The sequence below is a fragment of the Vidua chalybeata genome, chromosome 3 (assembly GCF_026979565.1).
Source record: "Vidua chalybeata isolate OUT-0048 chromosome 3, bVidCha1 merged haplotype, whole genome shotgun sequence".
Classification (NCBI taxonomy): domain Eukaryota; kingdom Metazoa; phylum Chordata; class Aves; order Passeriformes; family Viduidae; genus Vidua; species Vidua chalybeata.
In genome coordinates, this window is record NC_071532.1 from 99390568 (window position 1) to 99403921 (window position 13354).

General features: G+C 40.7%; 1 protein-coding gene across 3 annotated transcripts in view; it reads right to left on the reverse strand.

Annotated features, from left to right (window-relative positions):
- The window catches only part of ROCK2 (Rho associated coiled-coil containing protein kinase 2), a 104717-nt gene extending 91886 nt beyond the window's left edge, over positions 1–12831 (reverse strand). Inside the window, exon 1 of one of the 3 annotated variants that reach the window (XM_053939820.1) lies at positions 12614–12829. In XM_053939820.1, the coding sequence (XP_053795795.1) occupies positions 12614–12763 (150 nt within the window). In that variant the 5' untranslated portion in view covers positions 12764–12829. Of the gene's footprint in view, positions 1–12613 lie in introns of all 3 variants that reach the window. The other 2 variants (XM_053939821.1, XM_053939822.1) reach the window with 2 other exon arrangements.
- Between the last annotated feature and the right edge of the window lie 523 nt (positions 12832–13354).

A 13354-nucleotide genomic window follows, 5' to 3' on the forward strand; every position in this document is an offset into this window, starting at 1 on the left:
AGACCAGAGTTATCTGACCCAAGCACAGCACTCACCTATTTACTAAGTTTGTGTCTGCAAAATCTCGTCTCTTTCTGCTTCTAGAAGTATTTCAGAAACAGAGACAGCATCCTACAGTATTTTTAGGCTTCCCTCATCCCCCATGGACATTCTAACATCTTTGTCTATGGCTGATAGAGATCTCCACAAAGGAACCCACATCCTCAGGAAGTTTGGTCTCAATCTGACAATGAAGTACCTTGTATCTTCAGAATGGTAGGACTATTTCACAGCCTTTTCAATGTAAATTTATTACAAGTAAAGGCTCCTGGGCACTGTAAAACTTGAACCAGATATAAAATATTCTTTCCAATTGATAATAGCTTTGCAAGGTAGTGGTATTATCTTCATATATGCAGGCAATGAAATCCTACCTTTTCACCTTGTCAGAAGATACACAGGACTGCTTTCATTAAGACAGTTAAATTTAAACCTCTATCAGAATTTGTTTACAAATTGGTATTAAAAATATCAGCTGAGATTATGGTAGCAAAAAAGAAATTTTAAAATAGAAGAATATTTTTCAGTTTATTTAGTTTGTGTTTATTCCACCATAATCACTTTCCTTTTTTTAAGCAAATATATCTTCAGAATACAAATAATTGAAAACCCCACAATTGCTAAATAAAAATATGGAAAGAAATTCAGGGCTAAGTGAATATCCTAAATTACTTGGGAAAGCAAAGTAAAATAGAAAGTAGATTTCAAATTCCTCATGGTTTTATAGTGGAAAACAGTTTTCCCACAGACAATGACTCGATGTCTCCTAAATTTTCCTTCAGTTTTGGTAACAAGTGATTCCTACATGGAAAGGCAAGAAAATATTTGCTTAAATCCGCTAATCCCCGCAAGAGCCATCTGCATCAGCTGCTTCCTCAAGGAATCACAATTTTTACATTTGAGGAAAAAACTTGTGCATAAAGACCATTAAGATCAGAAGAAGCATATGCACTTGGCTAAAGATTGTGGGGAAGAAAGAAAATTTACATAGGTCTCTTGTAAGAGTATTTCTGCACAGATCCTATATGAATATACACAGGTGGAGAGCACACAACCATAACCTAACCAGAAACAGGACAGCCACAACAGTAGTTGGGCTGTTGGCACTACCCAACAGCAAGTACAGATCACTAGTAAGTCTTGTTGCATCCTGGGTTTGGGTTCAGATTAGGGGTTCTGATCTTTGTTAGTTTGCTGGTTCTGTGTACCCTCATGCATCCCCCATGTTTCCTCCCCCCCCCCCCCCACCACAGTGGTCAGCTCCAGGCTGCCTGCCATTGGAGTTTCCCCCTGTCACTCTTGTAACCACTCCCTGCCAACTCCTGAGGATTCCGTGCCCGTCACATCCATTCCCACGATCCCACTCGCCCTGAAGCCCCGTGTCCGCCCCTGCCGTGTTCCCATTGGTTGCTGTAGAACACGTCATCACCACGGTGTCTGTATTCCTTGGCCAGGAGGGCTCCCATCCTCCCTGTCCCACCCCTATATCATCCCGCTCCCCCCGGTCCCGGTGCCATATTCGTCCACATGAGGTTGGGAGCGGGCGGCAGCTTCTCCATCGTGGCTCTTGCGGCCAATAAAGCATCCAGCTGCCACGCGGATGGATTTGGGCAATTCCCTGCCTCTTCGTTTCCTCCCTCGTGCCAACGGCAAAGCGCAGACAGCAGCCCACCCCGGAGTGCGGCAACAGAAGCACCCGGGAATTGCGGCAAGCCCTGGCCCCAATGAGAAGACGAGACCCCCAAGCCGGGCACTCAAGAGCTGACTGGGGCCAAGAAAAGTAACACACTGCCGCTAACTCTCTACTAAAGCACAATCTAAATTGGGGGGTACAAAGTCATTGCATCAACAAAAAACAGTTTAACAGCTTCACTGCCCATTGAGTAGGTAAGAGAATTACCTTGGTGTTTCAGGCCATTCTAGACATAATTGGGTCCCTAAATTATTTGAGTTTCTTGTCATTCCTTACTACCCTACATGGAAAATATGCATACGACTAGCTACATACACCTCACAGTCAAAGGGAGTTCAGACATACAAAAAAATTGATTATTGAACATGTTCATTTACACAAAGACCAGCATTTTCAGAAATAACTCAGGAATAACATGAGATAATTGGTGCTGCTCTTGTTTCACTTGCTGCTACAGATGTGGCCTTGGAAACCATCATTCACACTGAGCACTGGCAAGGTTAATTTTAAGCCTAAATTGCTGATTATTCTGCTGGTTTTGACTTAAATCACAGATTCACAGAAGAATACACAGAATATTCTGAGCTGAAAGGGTATTCTGGTGAATCCTTTTGTGAAACAACAGCAGCACCTGAACCGCTGTGTGGTTACAACCCCTTTTTGTAACCACAGTGATGCTTTTGGTCAACCCTGGGCCAGGAAATTCCGTTTAGGGACAGGGCAATACCACACCAGCTACAGGGGAGAACCCTGACACAGTCTAAGTTACTTTATTAGATACAAACTTACAGGTGACAGTGACATTTTACCACAATAACGACTTTTTCATTGTTTTTTTACACGCAATCAAACACAAAGAAGATAAAAAATGTTATTCTTCTCTCACAATCCATATGTGCTTTCAGCATCAGTGACCCTATGATATTACAGCTTCAAGCACATTTGTTTGTCCCCCACTTCCATTTTAGAGGACAACTGACCCAACAGTGCTAAGAGTTTACACATGAGAAAAAAAAATCGAGGCATGATGACAGTAAAACCAAAACAAATTCCACAATTCAGAAATTTAGTCTGTGTATAAAACCAAGAACAATTCTCGTGTGCCAAGAAAGGAGTCCAATTACATGGCAGCCTCTTCTGATAAACTCTAGAAAATAAGCTTGAAATCAAAATAGAACTAAAAAGTTCTACCTTGGAATAAAAATGTGTCTAAGACTTTTCTTCAGTCATGCTTCCTGCCTGATCCAAAAAGGCAAAACAGCCATTCCTCTCCCCAGTGACATTCAGCATCTATTTGATGTAAACCGCTGATAAACAGAAAAAACTTCAGTATAAATTCACTTGGATTCGATTTATCAAAAAAGAATTTGTATTTCAAGTATACTGCAATTTTATTAATTCCAATCTGTTTGTAAGACATACTGCACATCTTCCCTCATAGATTTAGACAGTGTGATTTCAAAACATGAATACCCTATCACCATATGTACTTTTACCCAACCTATAGCAAACATTCTTTCAGCAACATGGTATAAGCAGATCAGTTCATTCTATGTAGAAAACATAAAATAAGCTCTGCAGTTGGGCTCAATGCTGTCTCTAATTTTCTGATTCAGTGAAGTCCTGCTGTAGAGTCATATAAAATAAAGCCAGGAGCTTTTTAAATAATGTAAAACCTAATACCTTACAAAAATTTTAAAGTTACATATAAAGTTATTTTTTATCTGTCAAAATTTGCCAAAGATGCTTTCACAGGTAGAGAAGGGACTTTGGGATTTCTGGCACTTGAGAAACACTGCAAGGCACATGTGGGAAACAAATACTGGTTTCTTCTTAAAAAATGAGAGCACTGAAATAGTTTATTTTGACACTTAAATTGCCTTTCTTCAGATGCAGTCAACCATTAAAATAGATGAAATGATTCACACTCCATGGTGCTACTGTTTCAGGCTTCTACGCACATGAACCATTCTTCATCACAGTGTCCATATTTAGAGGTTTTCTTCATAATCTGAGCAGAAATAATTTCTAAACAAGCTAGATATCTATGATTAAAAGGAATTGCCAACACTAATGTTTTTTTTCAGGAGATGTAGCTTAAATTAGTGTATTTATTATTTATCTTTTAATACAAGCTTAAAATATTCCTGACACAGAACACTACATGCATACAAAACAATGTTCAGGCTGCCTCATTTGCTGTTACATTCTGGTTTTACCAGCAGAATTCTGACAACAGAGTTCTGCTGCTTCCCACCCTCACTGTCAATAATGCCACATATGCAGAGTCAAGACAAATCCTTCAGCTCTGGGAAGATGCCAAGTGGGGAATAAGGAAAATAACTTAAAAATACAATAAAAAATAATCACATTCCATATAATTAAACTAATACTGAAAAATGAACTTGAAAGCAATTTTAAAAATTGCTTTATAAAACTTAACAATTTAGTAATAGGGATTTTTTGAAAGTGCAGCAATTTTCAGCTTTCCCTATCAAATCTATAGTTCAGGTGCTTGTAATAGCAGCATGGATGCAAGTCTAAAGTTTAACAGAATTATTATTTTGTACTCACAGAGAAAAAAAATTAACATAGAATAATGTTTAAATTACTAGCAGCAGCTGCAATACAATAATAAACTGTCAGTACCTCCTTGCCAGATGAGTAATTCAAGCAGTTGTTCTCAGTCACTTTTCATATAAAAGAACATAAAATAAAAGGGGGGGGTATTTTATAATCCAGGTTTATACATCCTAAAGAGGTCATTAAATTGAACAGGCCAAGAAATAAAAACTATGGCTTAATGCCTAAGTGGGCTAGCTTTTACTGTTGGAGGAGGAGGTCCTGAGACGTTCCCTAAAGGAAACAAATCATGCATGCATACCCCTGATATTGGAAAGGTTTTCATTACTTACTCACTAAACCAACAGCTTCCAACAAGGTATTATTCCCTGCTCTTCTCCATTTTCCTAAACTATTAGAAGGAATTATTAGAACTATTCCTAAATTGAGAGACTTCATGGTTATTTTATCACTAAAGTAAAATTCCACACAAAAACCGTAATTCAGAAGTCAAGCATAGTTATAAAATTGTGCAAGAAGGGGTGCAACCAATATTAAGTAACCTCGTAAGATCTTTTATCTATTTACTGCAGCTTGTTTCCAATGACTTTAGCTGCACATTGCAGAAGCCTATCATAATACAGCCTTCCCTATATAGCAGATGGTGTTAAGTAATTTACAAATAAAAATCTGTGTCCTAAACATGTAACAAATGACAAGGCTTGTCTCCCTATTCTTGTACTTAAACTTAAAACAGAGACTACAACAACAAACTAGTTTCAGAAACCACATGGAAAACCAGTTTAAGACTATTTTCTGTATGAAATAGAACATTTTTATAGTATAGGCAAGCCAAACATTTGCATAACCCTCAACCAAAACCTGTGCTATTGCTGTTTCTAGAGCATAATCTCTTTGAAACTATGCACATAGACAGTACTGTAAATTTATCAATGCAGCACTCTTTATTTCAAACAAAAGAAAAATAAAGAGGGTCAATCAAGTTGTATAGTAGCAACAAACACAAGTAGATTTCCAAATTCAGAGCTCATTCAATAAAAAGGAATTCCCATAGAACCCGAAGATCCTTCTCTCTATATATTCCATACTAGGGTAAATCTATGCTGTTGACAGAACTATGTTTGATATTTAATCAACAATTAAGCCATAGACTTTGGACGACTACCTGTAACAGCAGTGACATGGACAAAGAACAATGATGCGTTACAGTCTTTAAATAGCAATCAAGATTTTAGTTAAACTTTAAATAGCATTTGGAAGAAAGTGTGGAACTCAGGCATTTTTTCTTCGAGTTATTTATTTATTTGGCGACAGTACCAGTCAACATTATGTGTTTTGAGATTTAAAAAAAAAAAAAAGAGTATTTGCTAAAGCTTAACTTTTCTTCTTTCATAGTTGCTTAAGCCTACTTTCATGCCAGTATGTGACCTCCCCTTCATTTCCTCCTGAAGAAAAGTACAAGAAAATTCTTGTGTTTAGATGAGTCACTCAAACTTTATCTTGCTTTATGTAGGATCCTGTAATTCTGTACTTTAAATACAGACTAATAAAATCAGTACCCATGATTTAGAACAGTCAAAAGGCAATAGAACAATTACTTGATTACCTGAAGCCTCAAGGTTTGGAATTAAACGTGTCGGCATAGCTTACTTGTGATCATCTTTCTTAATCACATAAGTCTATTCTAAATATTAAAGTATTTTCCAGTACGTCTTAAAAATAAAGCTTCATCTCATTTATTCATCCCATTTCATATAGCTGGAAATGAAGAAAGATTTGTATGAAGCCATAAAGTGATAGCAATAGATTAGGATTCAGACCCTCCTGTGCACCATTTTTTTATTCTCTGTACCATGTGAACAACACTATCCTTAAAAAAAAATGAATTATGAAATGACTGTGGAATTAGAGTAACAATGCTGAACGCTAACATCGTAACTCATTAGTCTCCATCTGGGCACACAAAACACAAAGCATGTGATTATTTTTTGCAAAAGATTTGGCTCAGGTAAGTCATTTTACATAAAATTAATGGAAGACATGCATAATCAAAATCCCACTGTATGTCACACCCAGATTGTTCTTCTTCTCATGTCTATCACCTTCCGCACCCTGCAACAAATGAAGCAGAGACTGAACACGAGGCACATTTCACATGACAGTGAAGAAATCTGTGTCCATCCAACAACAAAACCCTATGATAGTTCAGAGACAAAAAAGGGTCCCTCTCTCAATAGCTGTAACAGTAGCAGACGAATACAGAGAAAAAGCTAAGTCTGTACTACATAAAGCACCTGTTACAGACTGAGACTATCCAGCATAGTGAAATCTGGACAAAATTCACAAAATCACAACCTTGCAAATATTCCAAGCAGTCTGCACATTAGGGGCCCAATCACTGATTTAAGCATACAGTCTTAAAACTCTGTTAGCAGGTAATGAATATAATGTTGCCAATGAAGGATGCAGGTGATTCCTCACCTGCACTCAGGAAGCTGCATGTGGCCAGGCTCAGGGGCGCTCTCTGAGCACCGCGGGCTTTTCGGACACTGCACTGCTGCAGGAGCTTCACACACGGTAGGTATGGCTGGGGAACTGAGCACTACAATCAACCTTGTGTTTACATTGCGAACAGCTCATTAAAATAAGTTTATTACTAGCCAAGTCTGCCAATATAAACACGGTATTCTTGTTTTTAACCGATGGGATGTACCAAGAAAAATGTATTTTAAATAAATTTGTTACCAGAAACATTCGCTGCTTTACAGTGTAACAGTTTAGAAGAAACCTTGGACACAATATAGCATTCTTCCTCCCAAAACTCCCCATGCTTATGAGTTATAAAAATACACAGATTTATTTTTTTAATATCTTTCATTATATAATACTCTACTACCCAATCTCAATCACTTTCATCTTTAAAATCCAAAGTCAGCTCCTTTGTGACACTGATACAATTCCAGTCATATTTTGTAGATCAAACACTGGCAAGAAATCATTAACTGATTGCTGTGGAGATTGGCTCTAGCACTTTGGAGATAGCACTTTTCTTTCTTTTTAAATTAGGCAGCTTTTGTTATGGACTGCATTATTAGACAAAGAGCCAAATGCTTTGGCACTGCTCTGCCATTAGTTAGAACTCAAAATGTACTTTAAAAACCAAGTTCTAACAAGCATTTGCACACATTTCAACTGAAACTGTGACTACTAATATTTGGAGAAGTGAAGAGCTACTGAATTTTATTCCTGCACATATAAAGCAGAAGAAAACTCTGCTAACTTGATAGTCTAAGTGTATTTATATTTCTCTTAAATTGTTACAAATATTGAACTATTAAAGGATACTAATGACACACTCTGTAATCTGATCAATAGAGATGAAATAATCGGAGTGAACATTCCTATTGTGAATACACACATACAAAATCTGCATGCATCTCATGTGGCAGTAAAAAGACCTGAAGCTGAGCAAAATGCTATTTTTGCTTTCTCAAACCAGAAGTGAAACATTTTAATCCTTAGTGTAGAATAAGTCAGAATATAAAAACACATAAAGCTGTCAGAAAAGTAGAACTATCTTTTTCCACCTAACCATACTGCTATATATAAATCCATCAGAAGGGAACAATGAACAAAAGACAATTCCATTTCCTTAAGGATCATATTTTTTAACTCTGCAGTAGATGTTCTAAAATTACAGATCAAAACCAGAACATTTATAGAAAGAGTTAGAAACTAAGAGAGAAATAACAGCACAGGAAATATGACAAACAAGAAAAGGTTATTTCTTTAAGAACAGAGAATCATCTGGCCTTCAAATTACTTAGTGGGGAATGAATTTTAGATGAGATCCTGCTAACTGCTACATTTGAATCTCTTCCCTGTACTTGCTGGCTCAAATTAACACAACAGATTGTTCTTGCTGATTCAAAATTATGTGTGGCAATAAATTCAGGAAAGCAAAACAATTTTCACATTAATTATGTAATACATAGAAAGTTCCTAAGGCTAAAATCCTGCTAAGGAATACCTTGTATCAGCCATGATGGCCTGGAGACCCTGAATTAACAGAGCTCAACCTAGTGATCTGCTCAATTAACATTCTTGGTACAAGGCTGGCATCTATTCAGTTGATGAGATCTTTATGGACAGATGCACCTATTGAAAGAATGGGAGTCACAGCTGTATGTTCAATCCACTTTTCATTAAGAATAAAATTCAGGGTCTTGATGGCAACGACCCATGTAGATGACCCATCTATTCATGTTCAAACTAGTGTAAATATGCAGTTTACCTGTCAGCTTAAATTAAAAAAATAAATAAATGGTAAATTAGTTCAGTTTTGGTTTGTGGGTTTGGGTTCTAACGCATGTGCATTCTGAGACACTTGAGCCCTCTCCTGCTAATCATCTCTCCATTTCTCAGTCCACCATGTTTGCATTCCAGCACTGTGCTCATAATTTCACTGTTGCACTGCCTAATTAACAGTTTTAAGAGCTCCTTCTTTCAAAAGCTGACACAACCATAGCAGAGCAGCCAGAATATACTCAACATTTTACACCTCCAGTGTAACGTCAAATTTCAAGCTTAACGCTAAAATCCTGAGGTCTGCACTGAAGAGTGAGACCAAGGGCAAACACCAGCACCTTTCTCTGGACAACTGCACTCGAGCAGCTCCAGCCCATGCACAGCACTGCAGGAAGAGGATGGTAAGATTTACCAGAGCTGTTCATCACCACCACACAACTCAAAAGTTGAGTTCAACATGCACTGAAGTGAAACAATTACACATGACAAGGAAGCAGAGGTCTGGATTAGTTTTACACAGCCTACAGTGTAGGCCTATCTGCTCTTGTTTTAGAGAAGATAGCACTTGCCAACACACCCCTACAGAATGTGTATGAAATACTATCAAAAATAACTCAGTTCATACTGTAGATAGAGCTTATATGCAAAATCATAAATGCCCAAATGTATTTGAGCACTGTTAAGCTCTCCTTAAATTTAGCTGTCAACTTGGAACTATTTGGTAGGAATGTATTTATAGAAGGGTTTCTTATGGATCAGCCAAGGTCAAATGCCATTAAGTGCTATCATCCATGTGTACATGTAGTACACATAAAAATGTCACTTCATTAAATTAGTGGGTGACACAACTGGCAGAAAAGCAAATAATAAAAATATGGTAGCTTTACAAAGTAATCTGCGTGATCTAAATGTAATACTGTTAACAGGTTTTCATAACCATTAATGCACTGTTACATGCCCAAAAAGAGCAAGACTGTACCATAGAAAGCTATTGTCACCAAAGTGACAATATCAAAATTATTTATCTTAGCATAGGCAACCTAACAACAAGCTTTCAACAAGATACAATGAGAGAATGAGCACTCAGCCAGCGCCTCAATGAGGTTGCAATAACCACTTCCTTTGTGGATGTCTTTGCTGACACCTATCATGGCACCAAGTACGCAGTTCTAGCATTCCTCTTTTCATCTCTTTATCAGACCAAAACCAGAAGAACCCCACCAAGTGCTGGCTGTGCATCTCATCTATGCTAATGAGTAGAAAGTCCTTCATGATTATTTTTTTATTTAGAAGAAAAAGGGTGGTAATAACCATGCCACACATTTCGGTTGGTTGGCTGTTTCCTGGGACGTTTTATTTTGTCCTCATAACTGCCTGTGAGAACAAACTAAATGCAGAGTTCTCCATCTCATAATGCCTCTGAACTGAGAATGCATAGGTCTTTTTTGAAGATATGCTTTAATCAAACACAAATAATTATGCTCAACACAGGCATAAATAACTGTTAAGGCACACAATATAGCAATAATCCCATTAGAAAATCTAATAGTCTCTCTTGAGCCCCGAAGGGGGATGGGAGGAACATAATCAATGTATTTGGCTTCATAGATTCTCCTGCTGAAGAAACAGATGGATGTGGTCAGCCATTCTGCGGTCAGGAAGGTACGCAAAGAAAGTCTCTTCATTTAGAGCCACTGAATAAAACATCTCTTGATGACAGTGGAATTGCTATCTAGAGAAAGACAGCTTATTACCTCAGCTTCTCACGCCTTTCAAATTTACACCATGTGTTATAGATCAACAGCTACTTTTTCACTTTTTACGGCTTCCCAAAAATAAAGCATGCACACAAAATACAGAATAGCAGCTGTTTATGACTTTTTACACTGTAAGGAAATGAATTCCATTTTGAATTCCATTCCACATTTTTAGTTTTGGTTATGTTATTTTTGGAGGATGGAATAGTGGCATTCCAGCTAGTCTTTTTAAGATGCTTTCCCTGACTCTCAGTTCATGTTGCTGTATTTCTACTTTTAACTGAAAACACATTTCAATTTTTTGATAATTTACAGTGCAAGGGAGCTGTTTAGTAAACAAGTAAATTTTTCAATATGAATATGCTTTCATACTCAGACTATTTAGCAGCACACCAATGCAAAATTAATGTCAAATTGCATAAAGCAACAATACCAGAGACCAAAAGAAAGTGCTCTGACAGGAAATCTGTTGCAAATTTCCTAAATAAGAGTAATAAAAAGTCCATTATTTCATACACAGATATATAGACTGCACAAGCTAGGAAATTTGATTGATTAGCATTATATTTCACTTGCTGCTAGTTTTTTAAACAATACTCACAGACAGAGTGTAGAGAACAGTGATGACCTTTACTGTAAAAAAAAAAGCATTTATAATCCAGCTAACACTTTCCCATGGTTTGCTTTCTCAATGTATTACATGAAGCAGTCTACATTGCTAGCACACAAAACAAAAAAATTCAAGTTCTAAGCAGCCCAATCTCAATTTTGTAGCTAGGATTTCTCTTCAGAAACATAAACATATTTTAGTGTATTCCATCTTTGTCCAAGACATGGGAGGTGAGAAAATAAAAGAATCATGCTGTTGAGTACAAAAGCAGAGTGTGAAAAAGTCTACTGGGGTTAAGTATTAACCTGATGCATTTTTCAGAACGACTGTACTATTTTTAACTGCTCTTTTTTGGCCACAGGTCAAAGTTTTCCAAGCAAAATACCAAAGTGAAAATGCTGGGAGCGAAGCCCAGAGGCAGCTCTCTCTGCTTTGGCCTAGGCAAAAACTTATCTGAATCCAGTCAGATATGTAGCACTGTTTCCCACCCCCCTCCATTGACTATGGCTGTCATTATGCCTCTGAACATGTATAAGAGGAGTAACACAGCACCACAGCCTCAGGAAGAACATTTTTCAGATGTTATAGGAAATTCCTATATTCTCCACACAGCACAGGCATACATTCTGTTCAGTCAGTTCCTGTATTTTTGGCCAAACAGGACTGAGTCATTTGAAAGCACAAAAAAGACACAGTGTAAGTGCCCTGAGCAACTGTTGGAAGGACTGGGATTTATTACCCCTTTTTCTGCTCCTCATAACTGGGACACATTGGAAATCTTAGGGCAGACTGGAAATATACGATCTGAAGACCCTAAAGTTCAGTTAAAATACTAATAATTATAATACTAATAATGATAACAATAATGATAATAATCTGTCTCTTGGCTGCCTTTCTAGAGTTCAGATGGTTAAATGAGAAAATCTAAATTTTCACACTTCTTCGCAAGGGCATAGATTTCTCTCTAAAGTAAATTGTATTTCATGCACTCACACGGAAAAATGCTATTTGAAACAGGACACAGACGAATCAATTTGCCCCATTGAAAAATAAACGTGAAGGGTCACTGGACCCTCCAGTTACATTTCTCCCTTAGGCGTGTCCCGTTTTCCTGAATTATTTCCACATCACACAGCAACCTCAGCTTCACCAGGGGACGTTTCAGAGTGGGTGAGCGATGGGTGCCCGGCAGCGCACACAAAGGCAGGTACTTTGGGGACGGATACGCTGTGATTCCCAGACGCGAAAGCGAACGGTGTGAACGATGCTGGGAGGGAAAGCAAGGGGCTTTCCTCTCCCTGGAGCAGACCTCGCCAAGGACGTTTCTCGCTTTCCCCCAAATAAGATGTAGCTAATCGGGGAGCGCTCGCTCTCCTCTCACAGCGCCGTGCCCGTCCCCTCGCTCAACACAGTCCTGGGGGCGAGGGCCGCTCCCGCCACCTCCCCGCTGCCAGTGGCCCGGCCGGGGGCGTGGAGACGATCTTTCGTCCTCCCCCAGGAAAGCACTTTCAGGACGCGGGAGCCCTTTCCTTCCTTCCCGTTCCCTCCCGCCCGCCTGAGGCGAGGGCAGCGCTCCCTTTGTTCCCCCGCCGAGCGCTTCCCCCAGGCGCGGCCGTCCCTTACCAGCAGGCTCTCCACGTTGACCGGGGAACGCGGGTCGCGGATCATGGACTCCAGCTTCCTCTGGCGGCCCTCGAGCATCCCCGCCGCCGGCTCCAGCGCCTCGGCCGCCAGGGGAGCCGCCGACATCTTCCCCGCCGGCTGCTGGCTCATCCTCCGGCCCGCCTAGTGCCGGGCCCGCGGAGGGCACTGCGCGGGGCCGCCCGGCGGGCCTAGTGCGGCGGCGAGCCCGGGAAGGGCGGGGGCGGCGAGGCGGGAGCGGAGGGCAGCGCCGCCGGTGGCCGCCGCCCGGGCATGAAGGGCGAGGGAAAACGGCCGCTGCTCCGCCGGGCGCGGGAGAGGGAGGGGAAAGAGCTGGAAGGGAGGGACGGAGCGCTTCCCGCCGTGCCCCCGCCTCTCCCCGCTCAGGGCGTCCCTCGGCGGCCGCCGCCTCACTGCCCGCTCCGCCGGGACATCGCTCCGAGGGCGGGGGGAGGCGGGGAGCGAAAGGGGAGCGGCTCCCTCTGCAGCGCTCGCCGGCTGCTAGGGCGGGAGCCGCGGTCCCCGCCAGTCTCGCTTTCCCTCGCCGCTCTCCGCGTTCCGCCCACCCCCGGCTCGGCGCGGCCTCCCGCTCCCCGGCGCCGCTGAGGCCGCCTCCCCTACCCACAAGGCCCCGCTGCGAGCGGCGCATTGTTCAGCGCTCGATCAGCGCCCGGCTACAGCCCTGCGCTCGGCGGGGCCGTGCCGGGCCTGGACAAGGCAGCC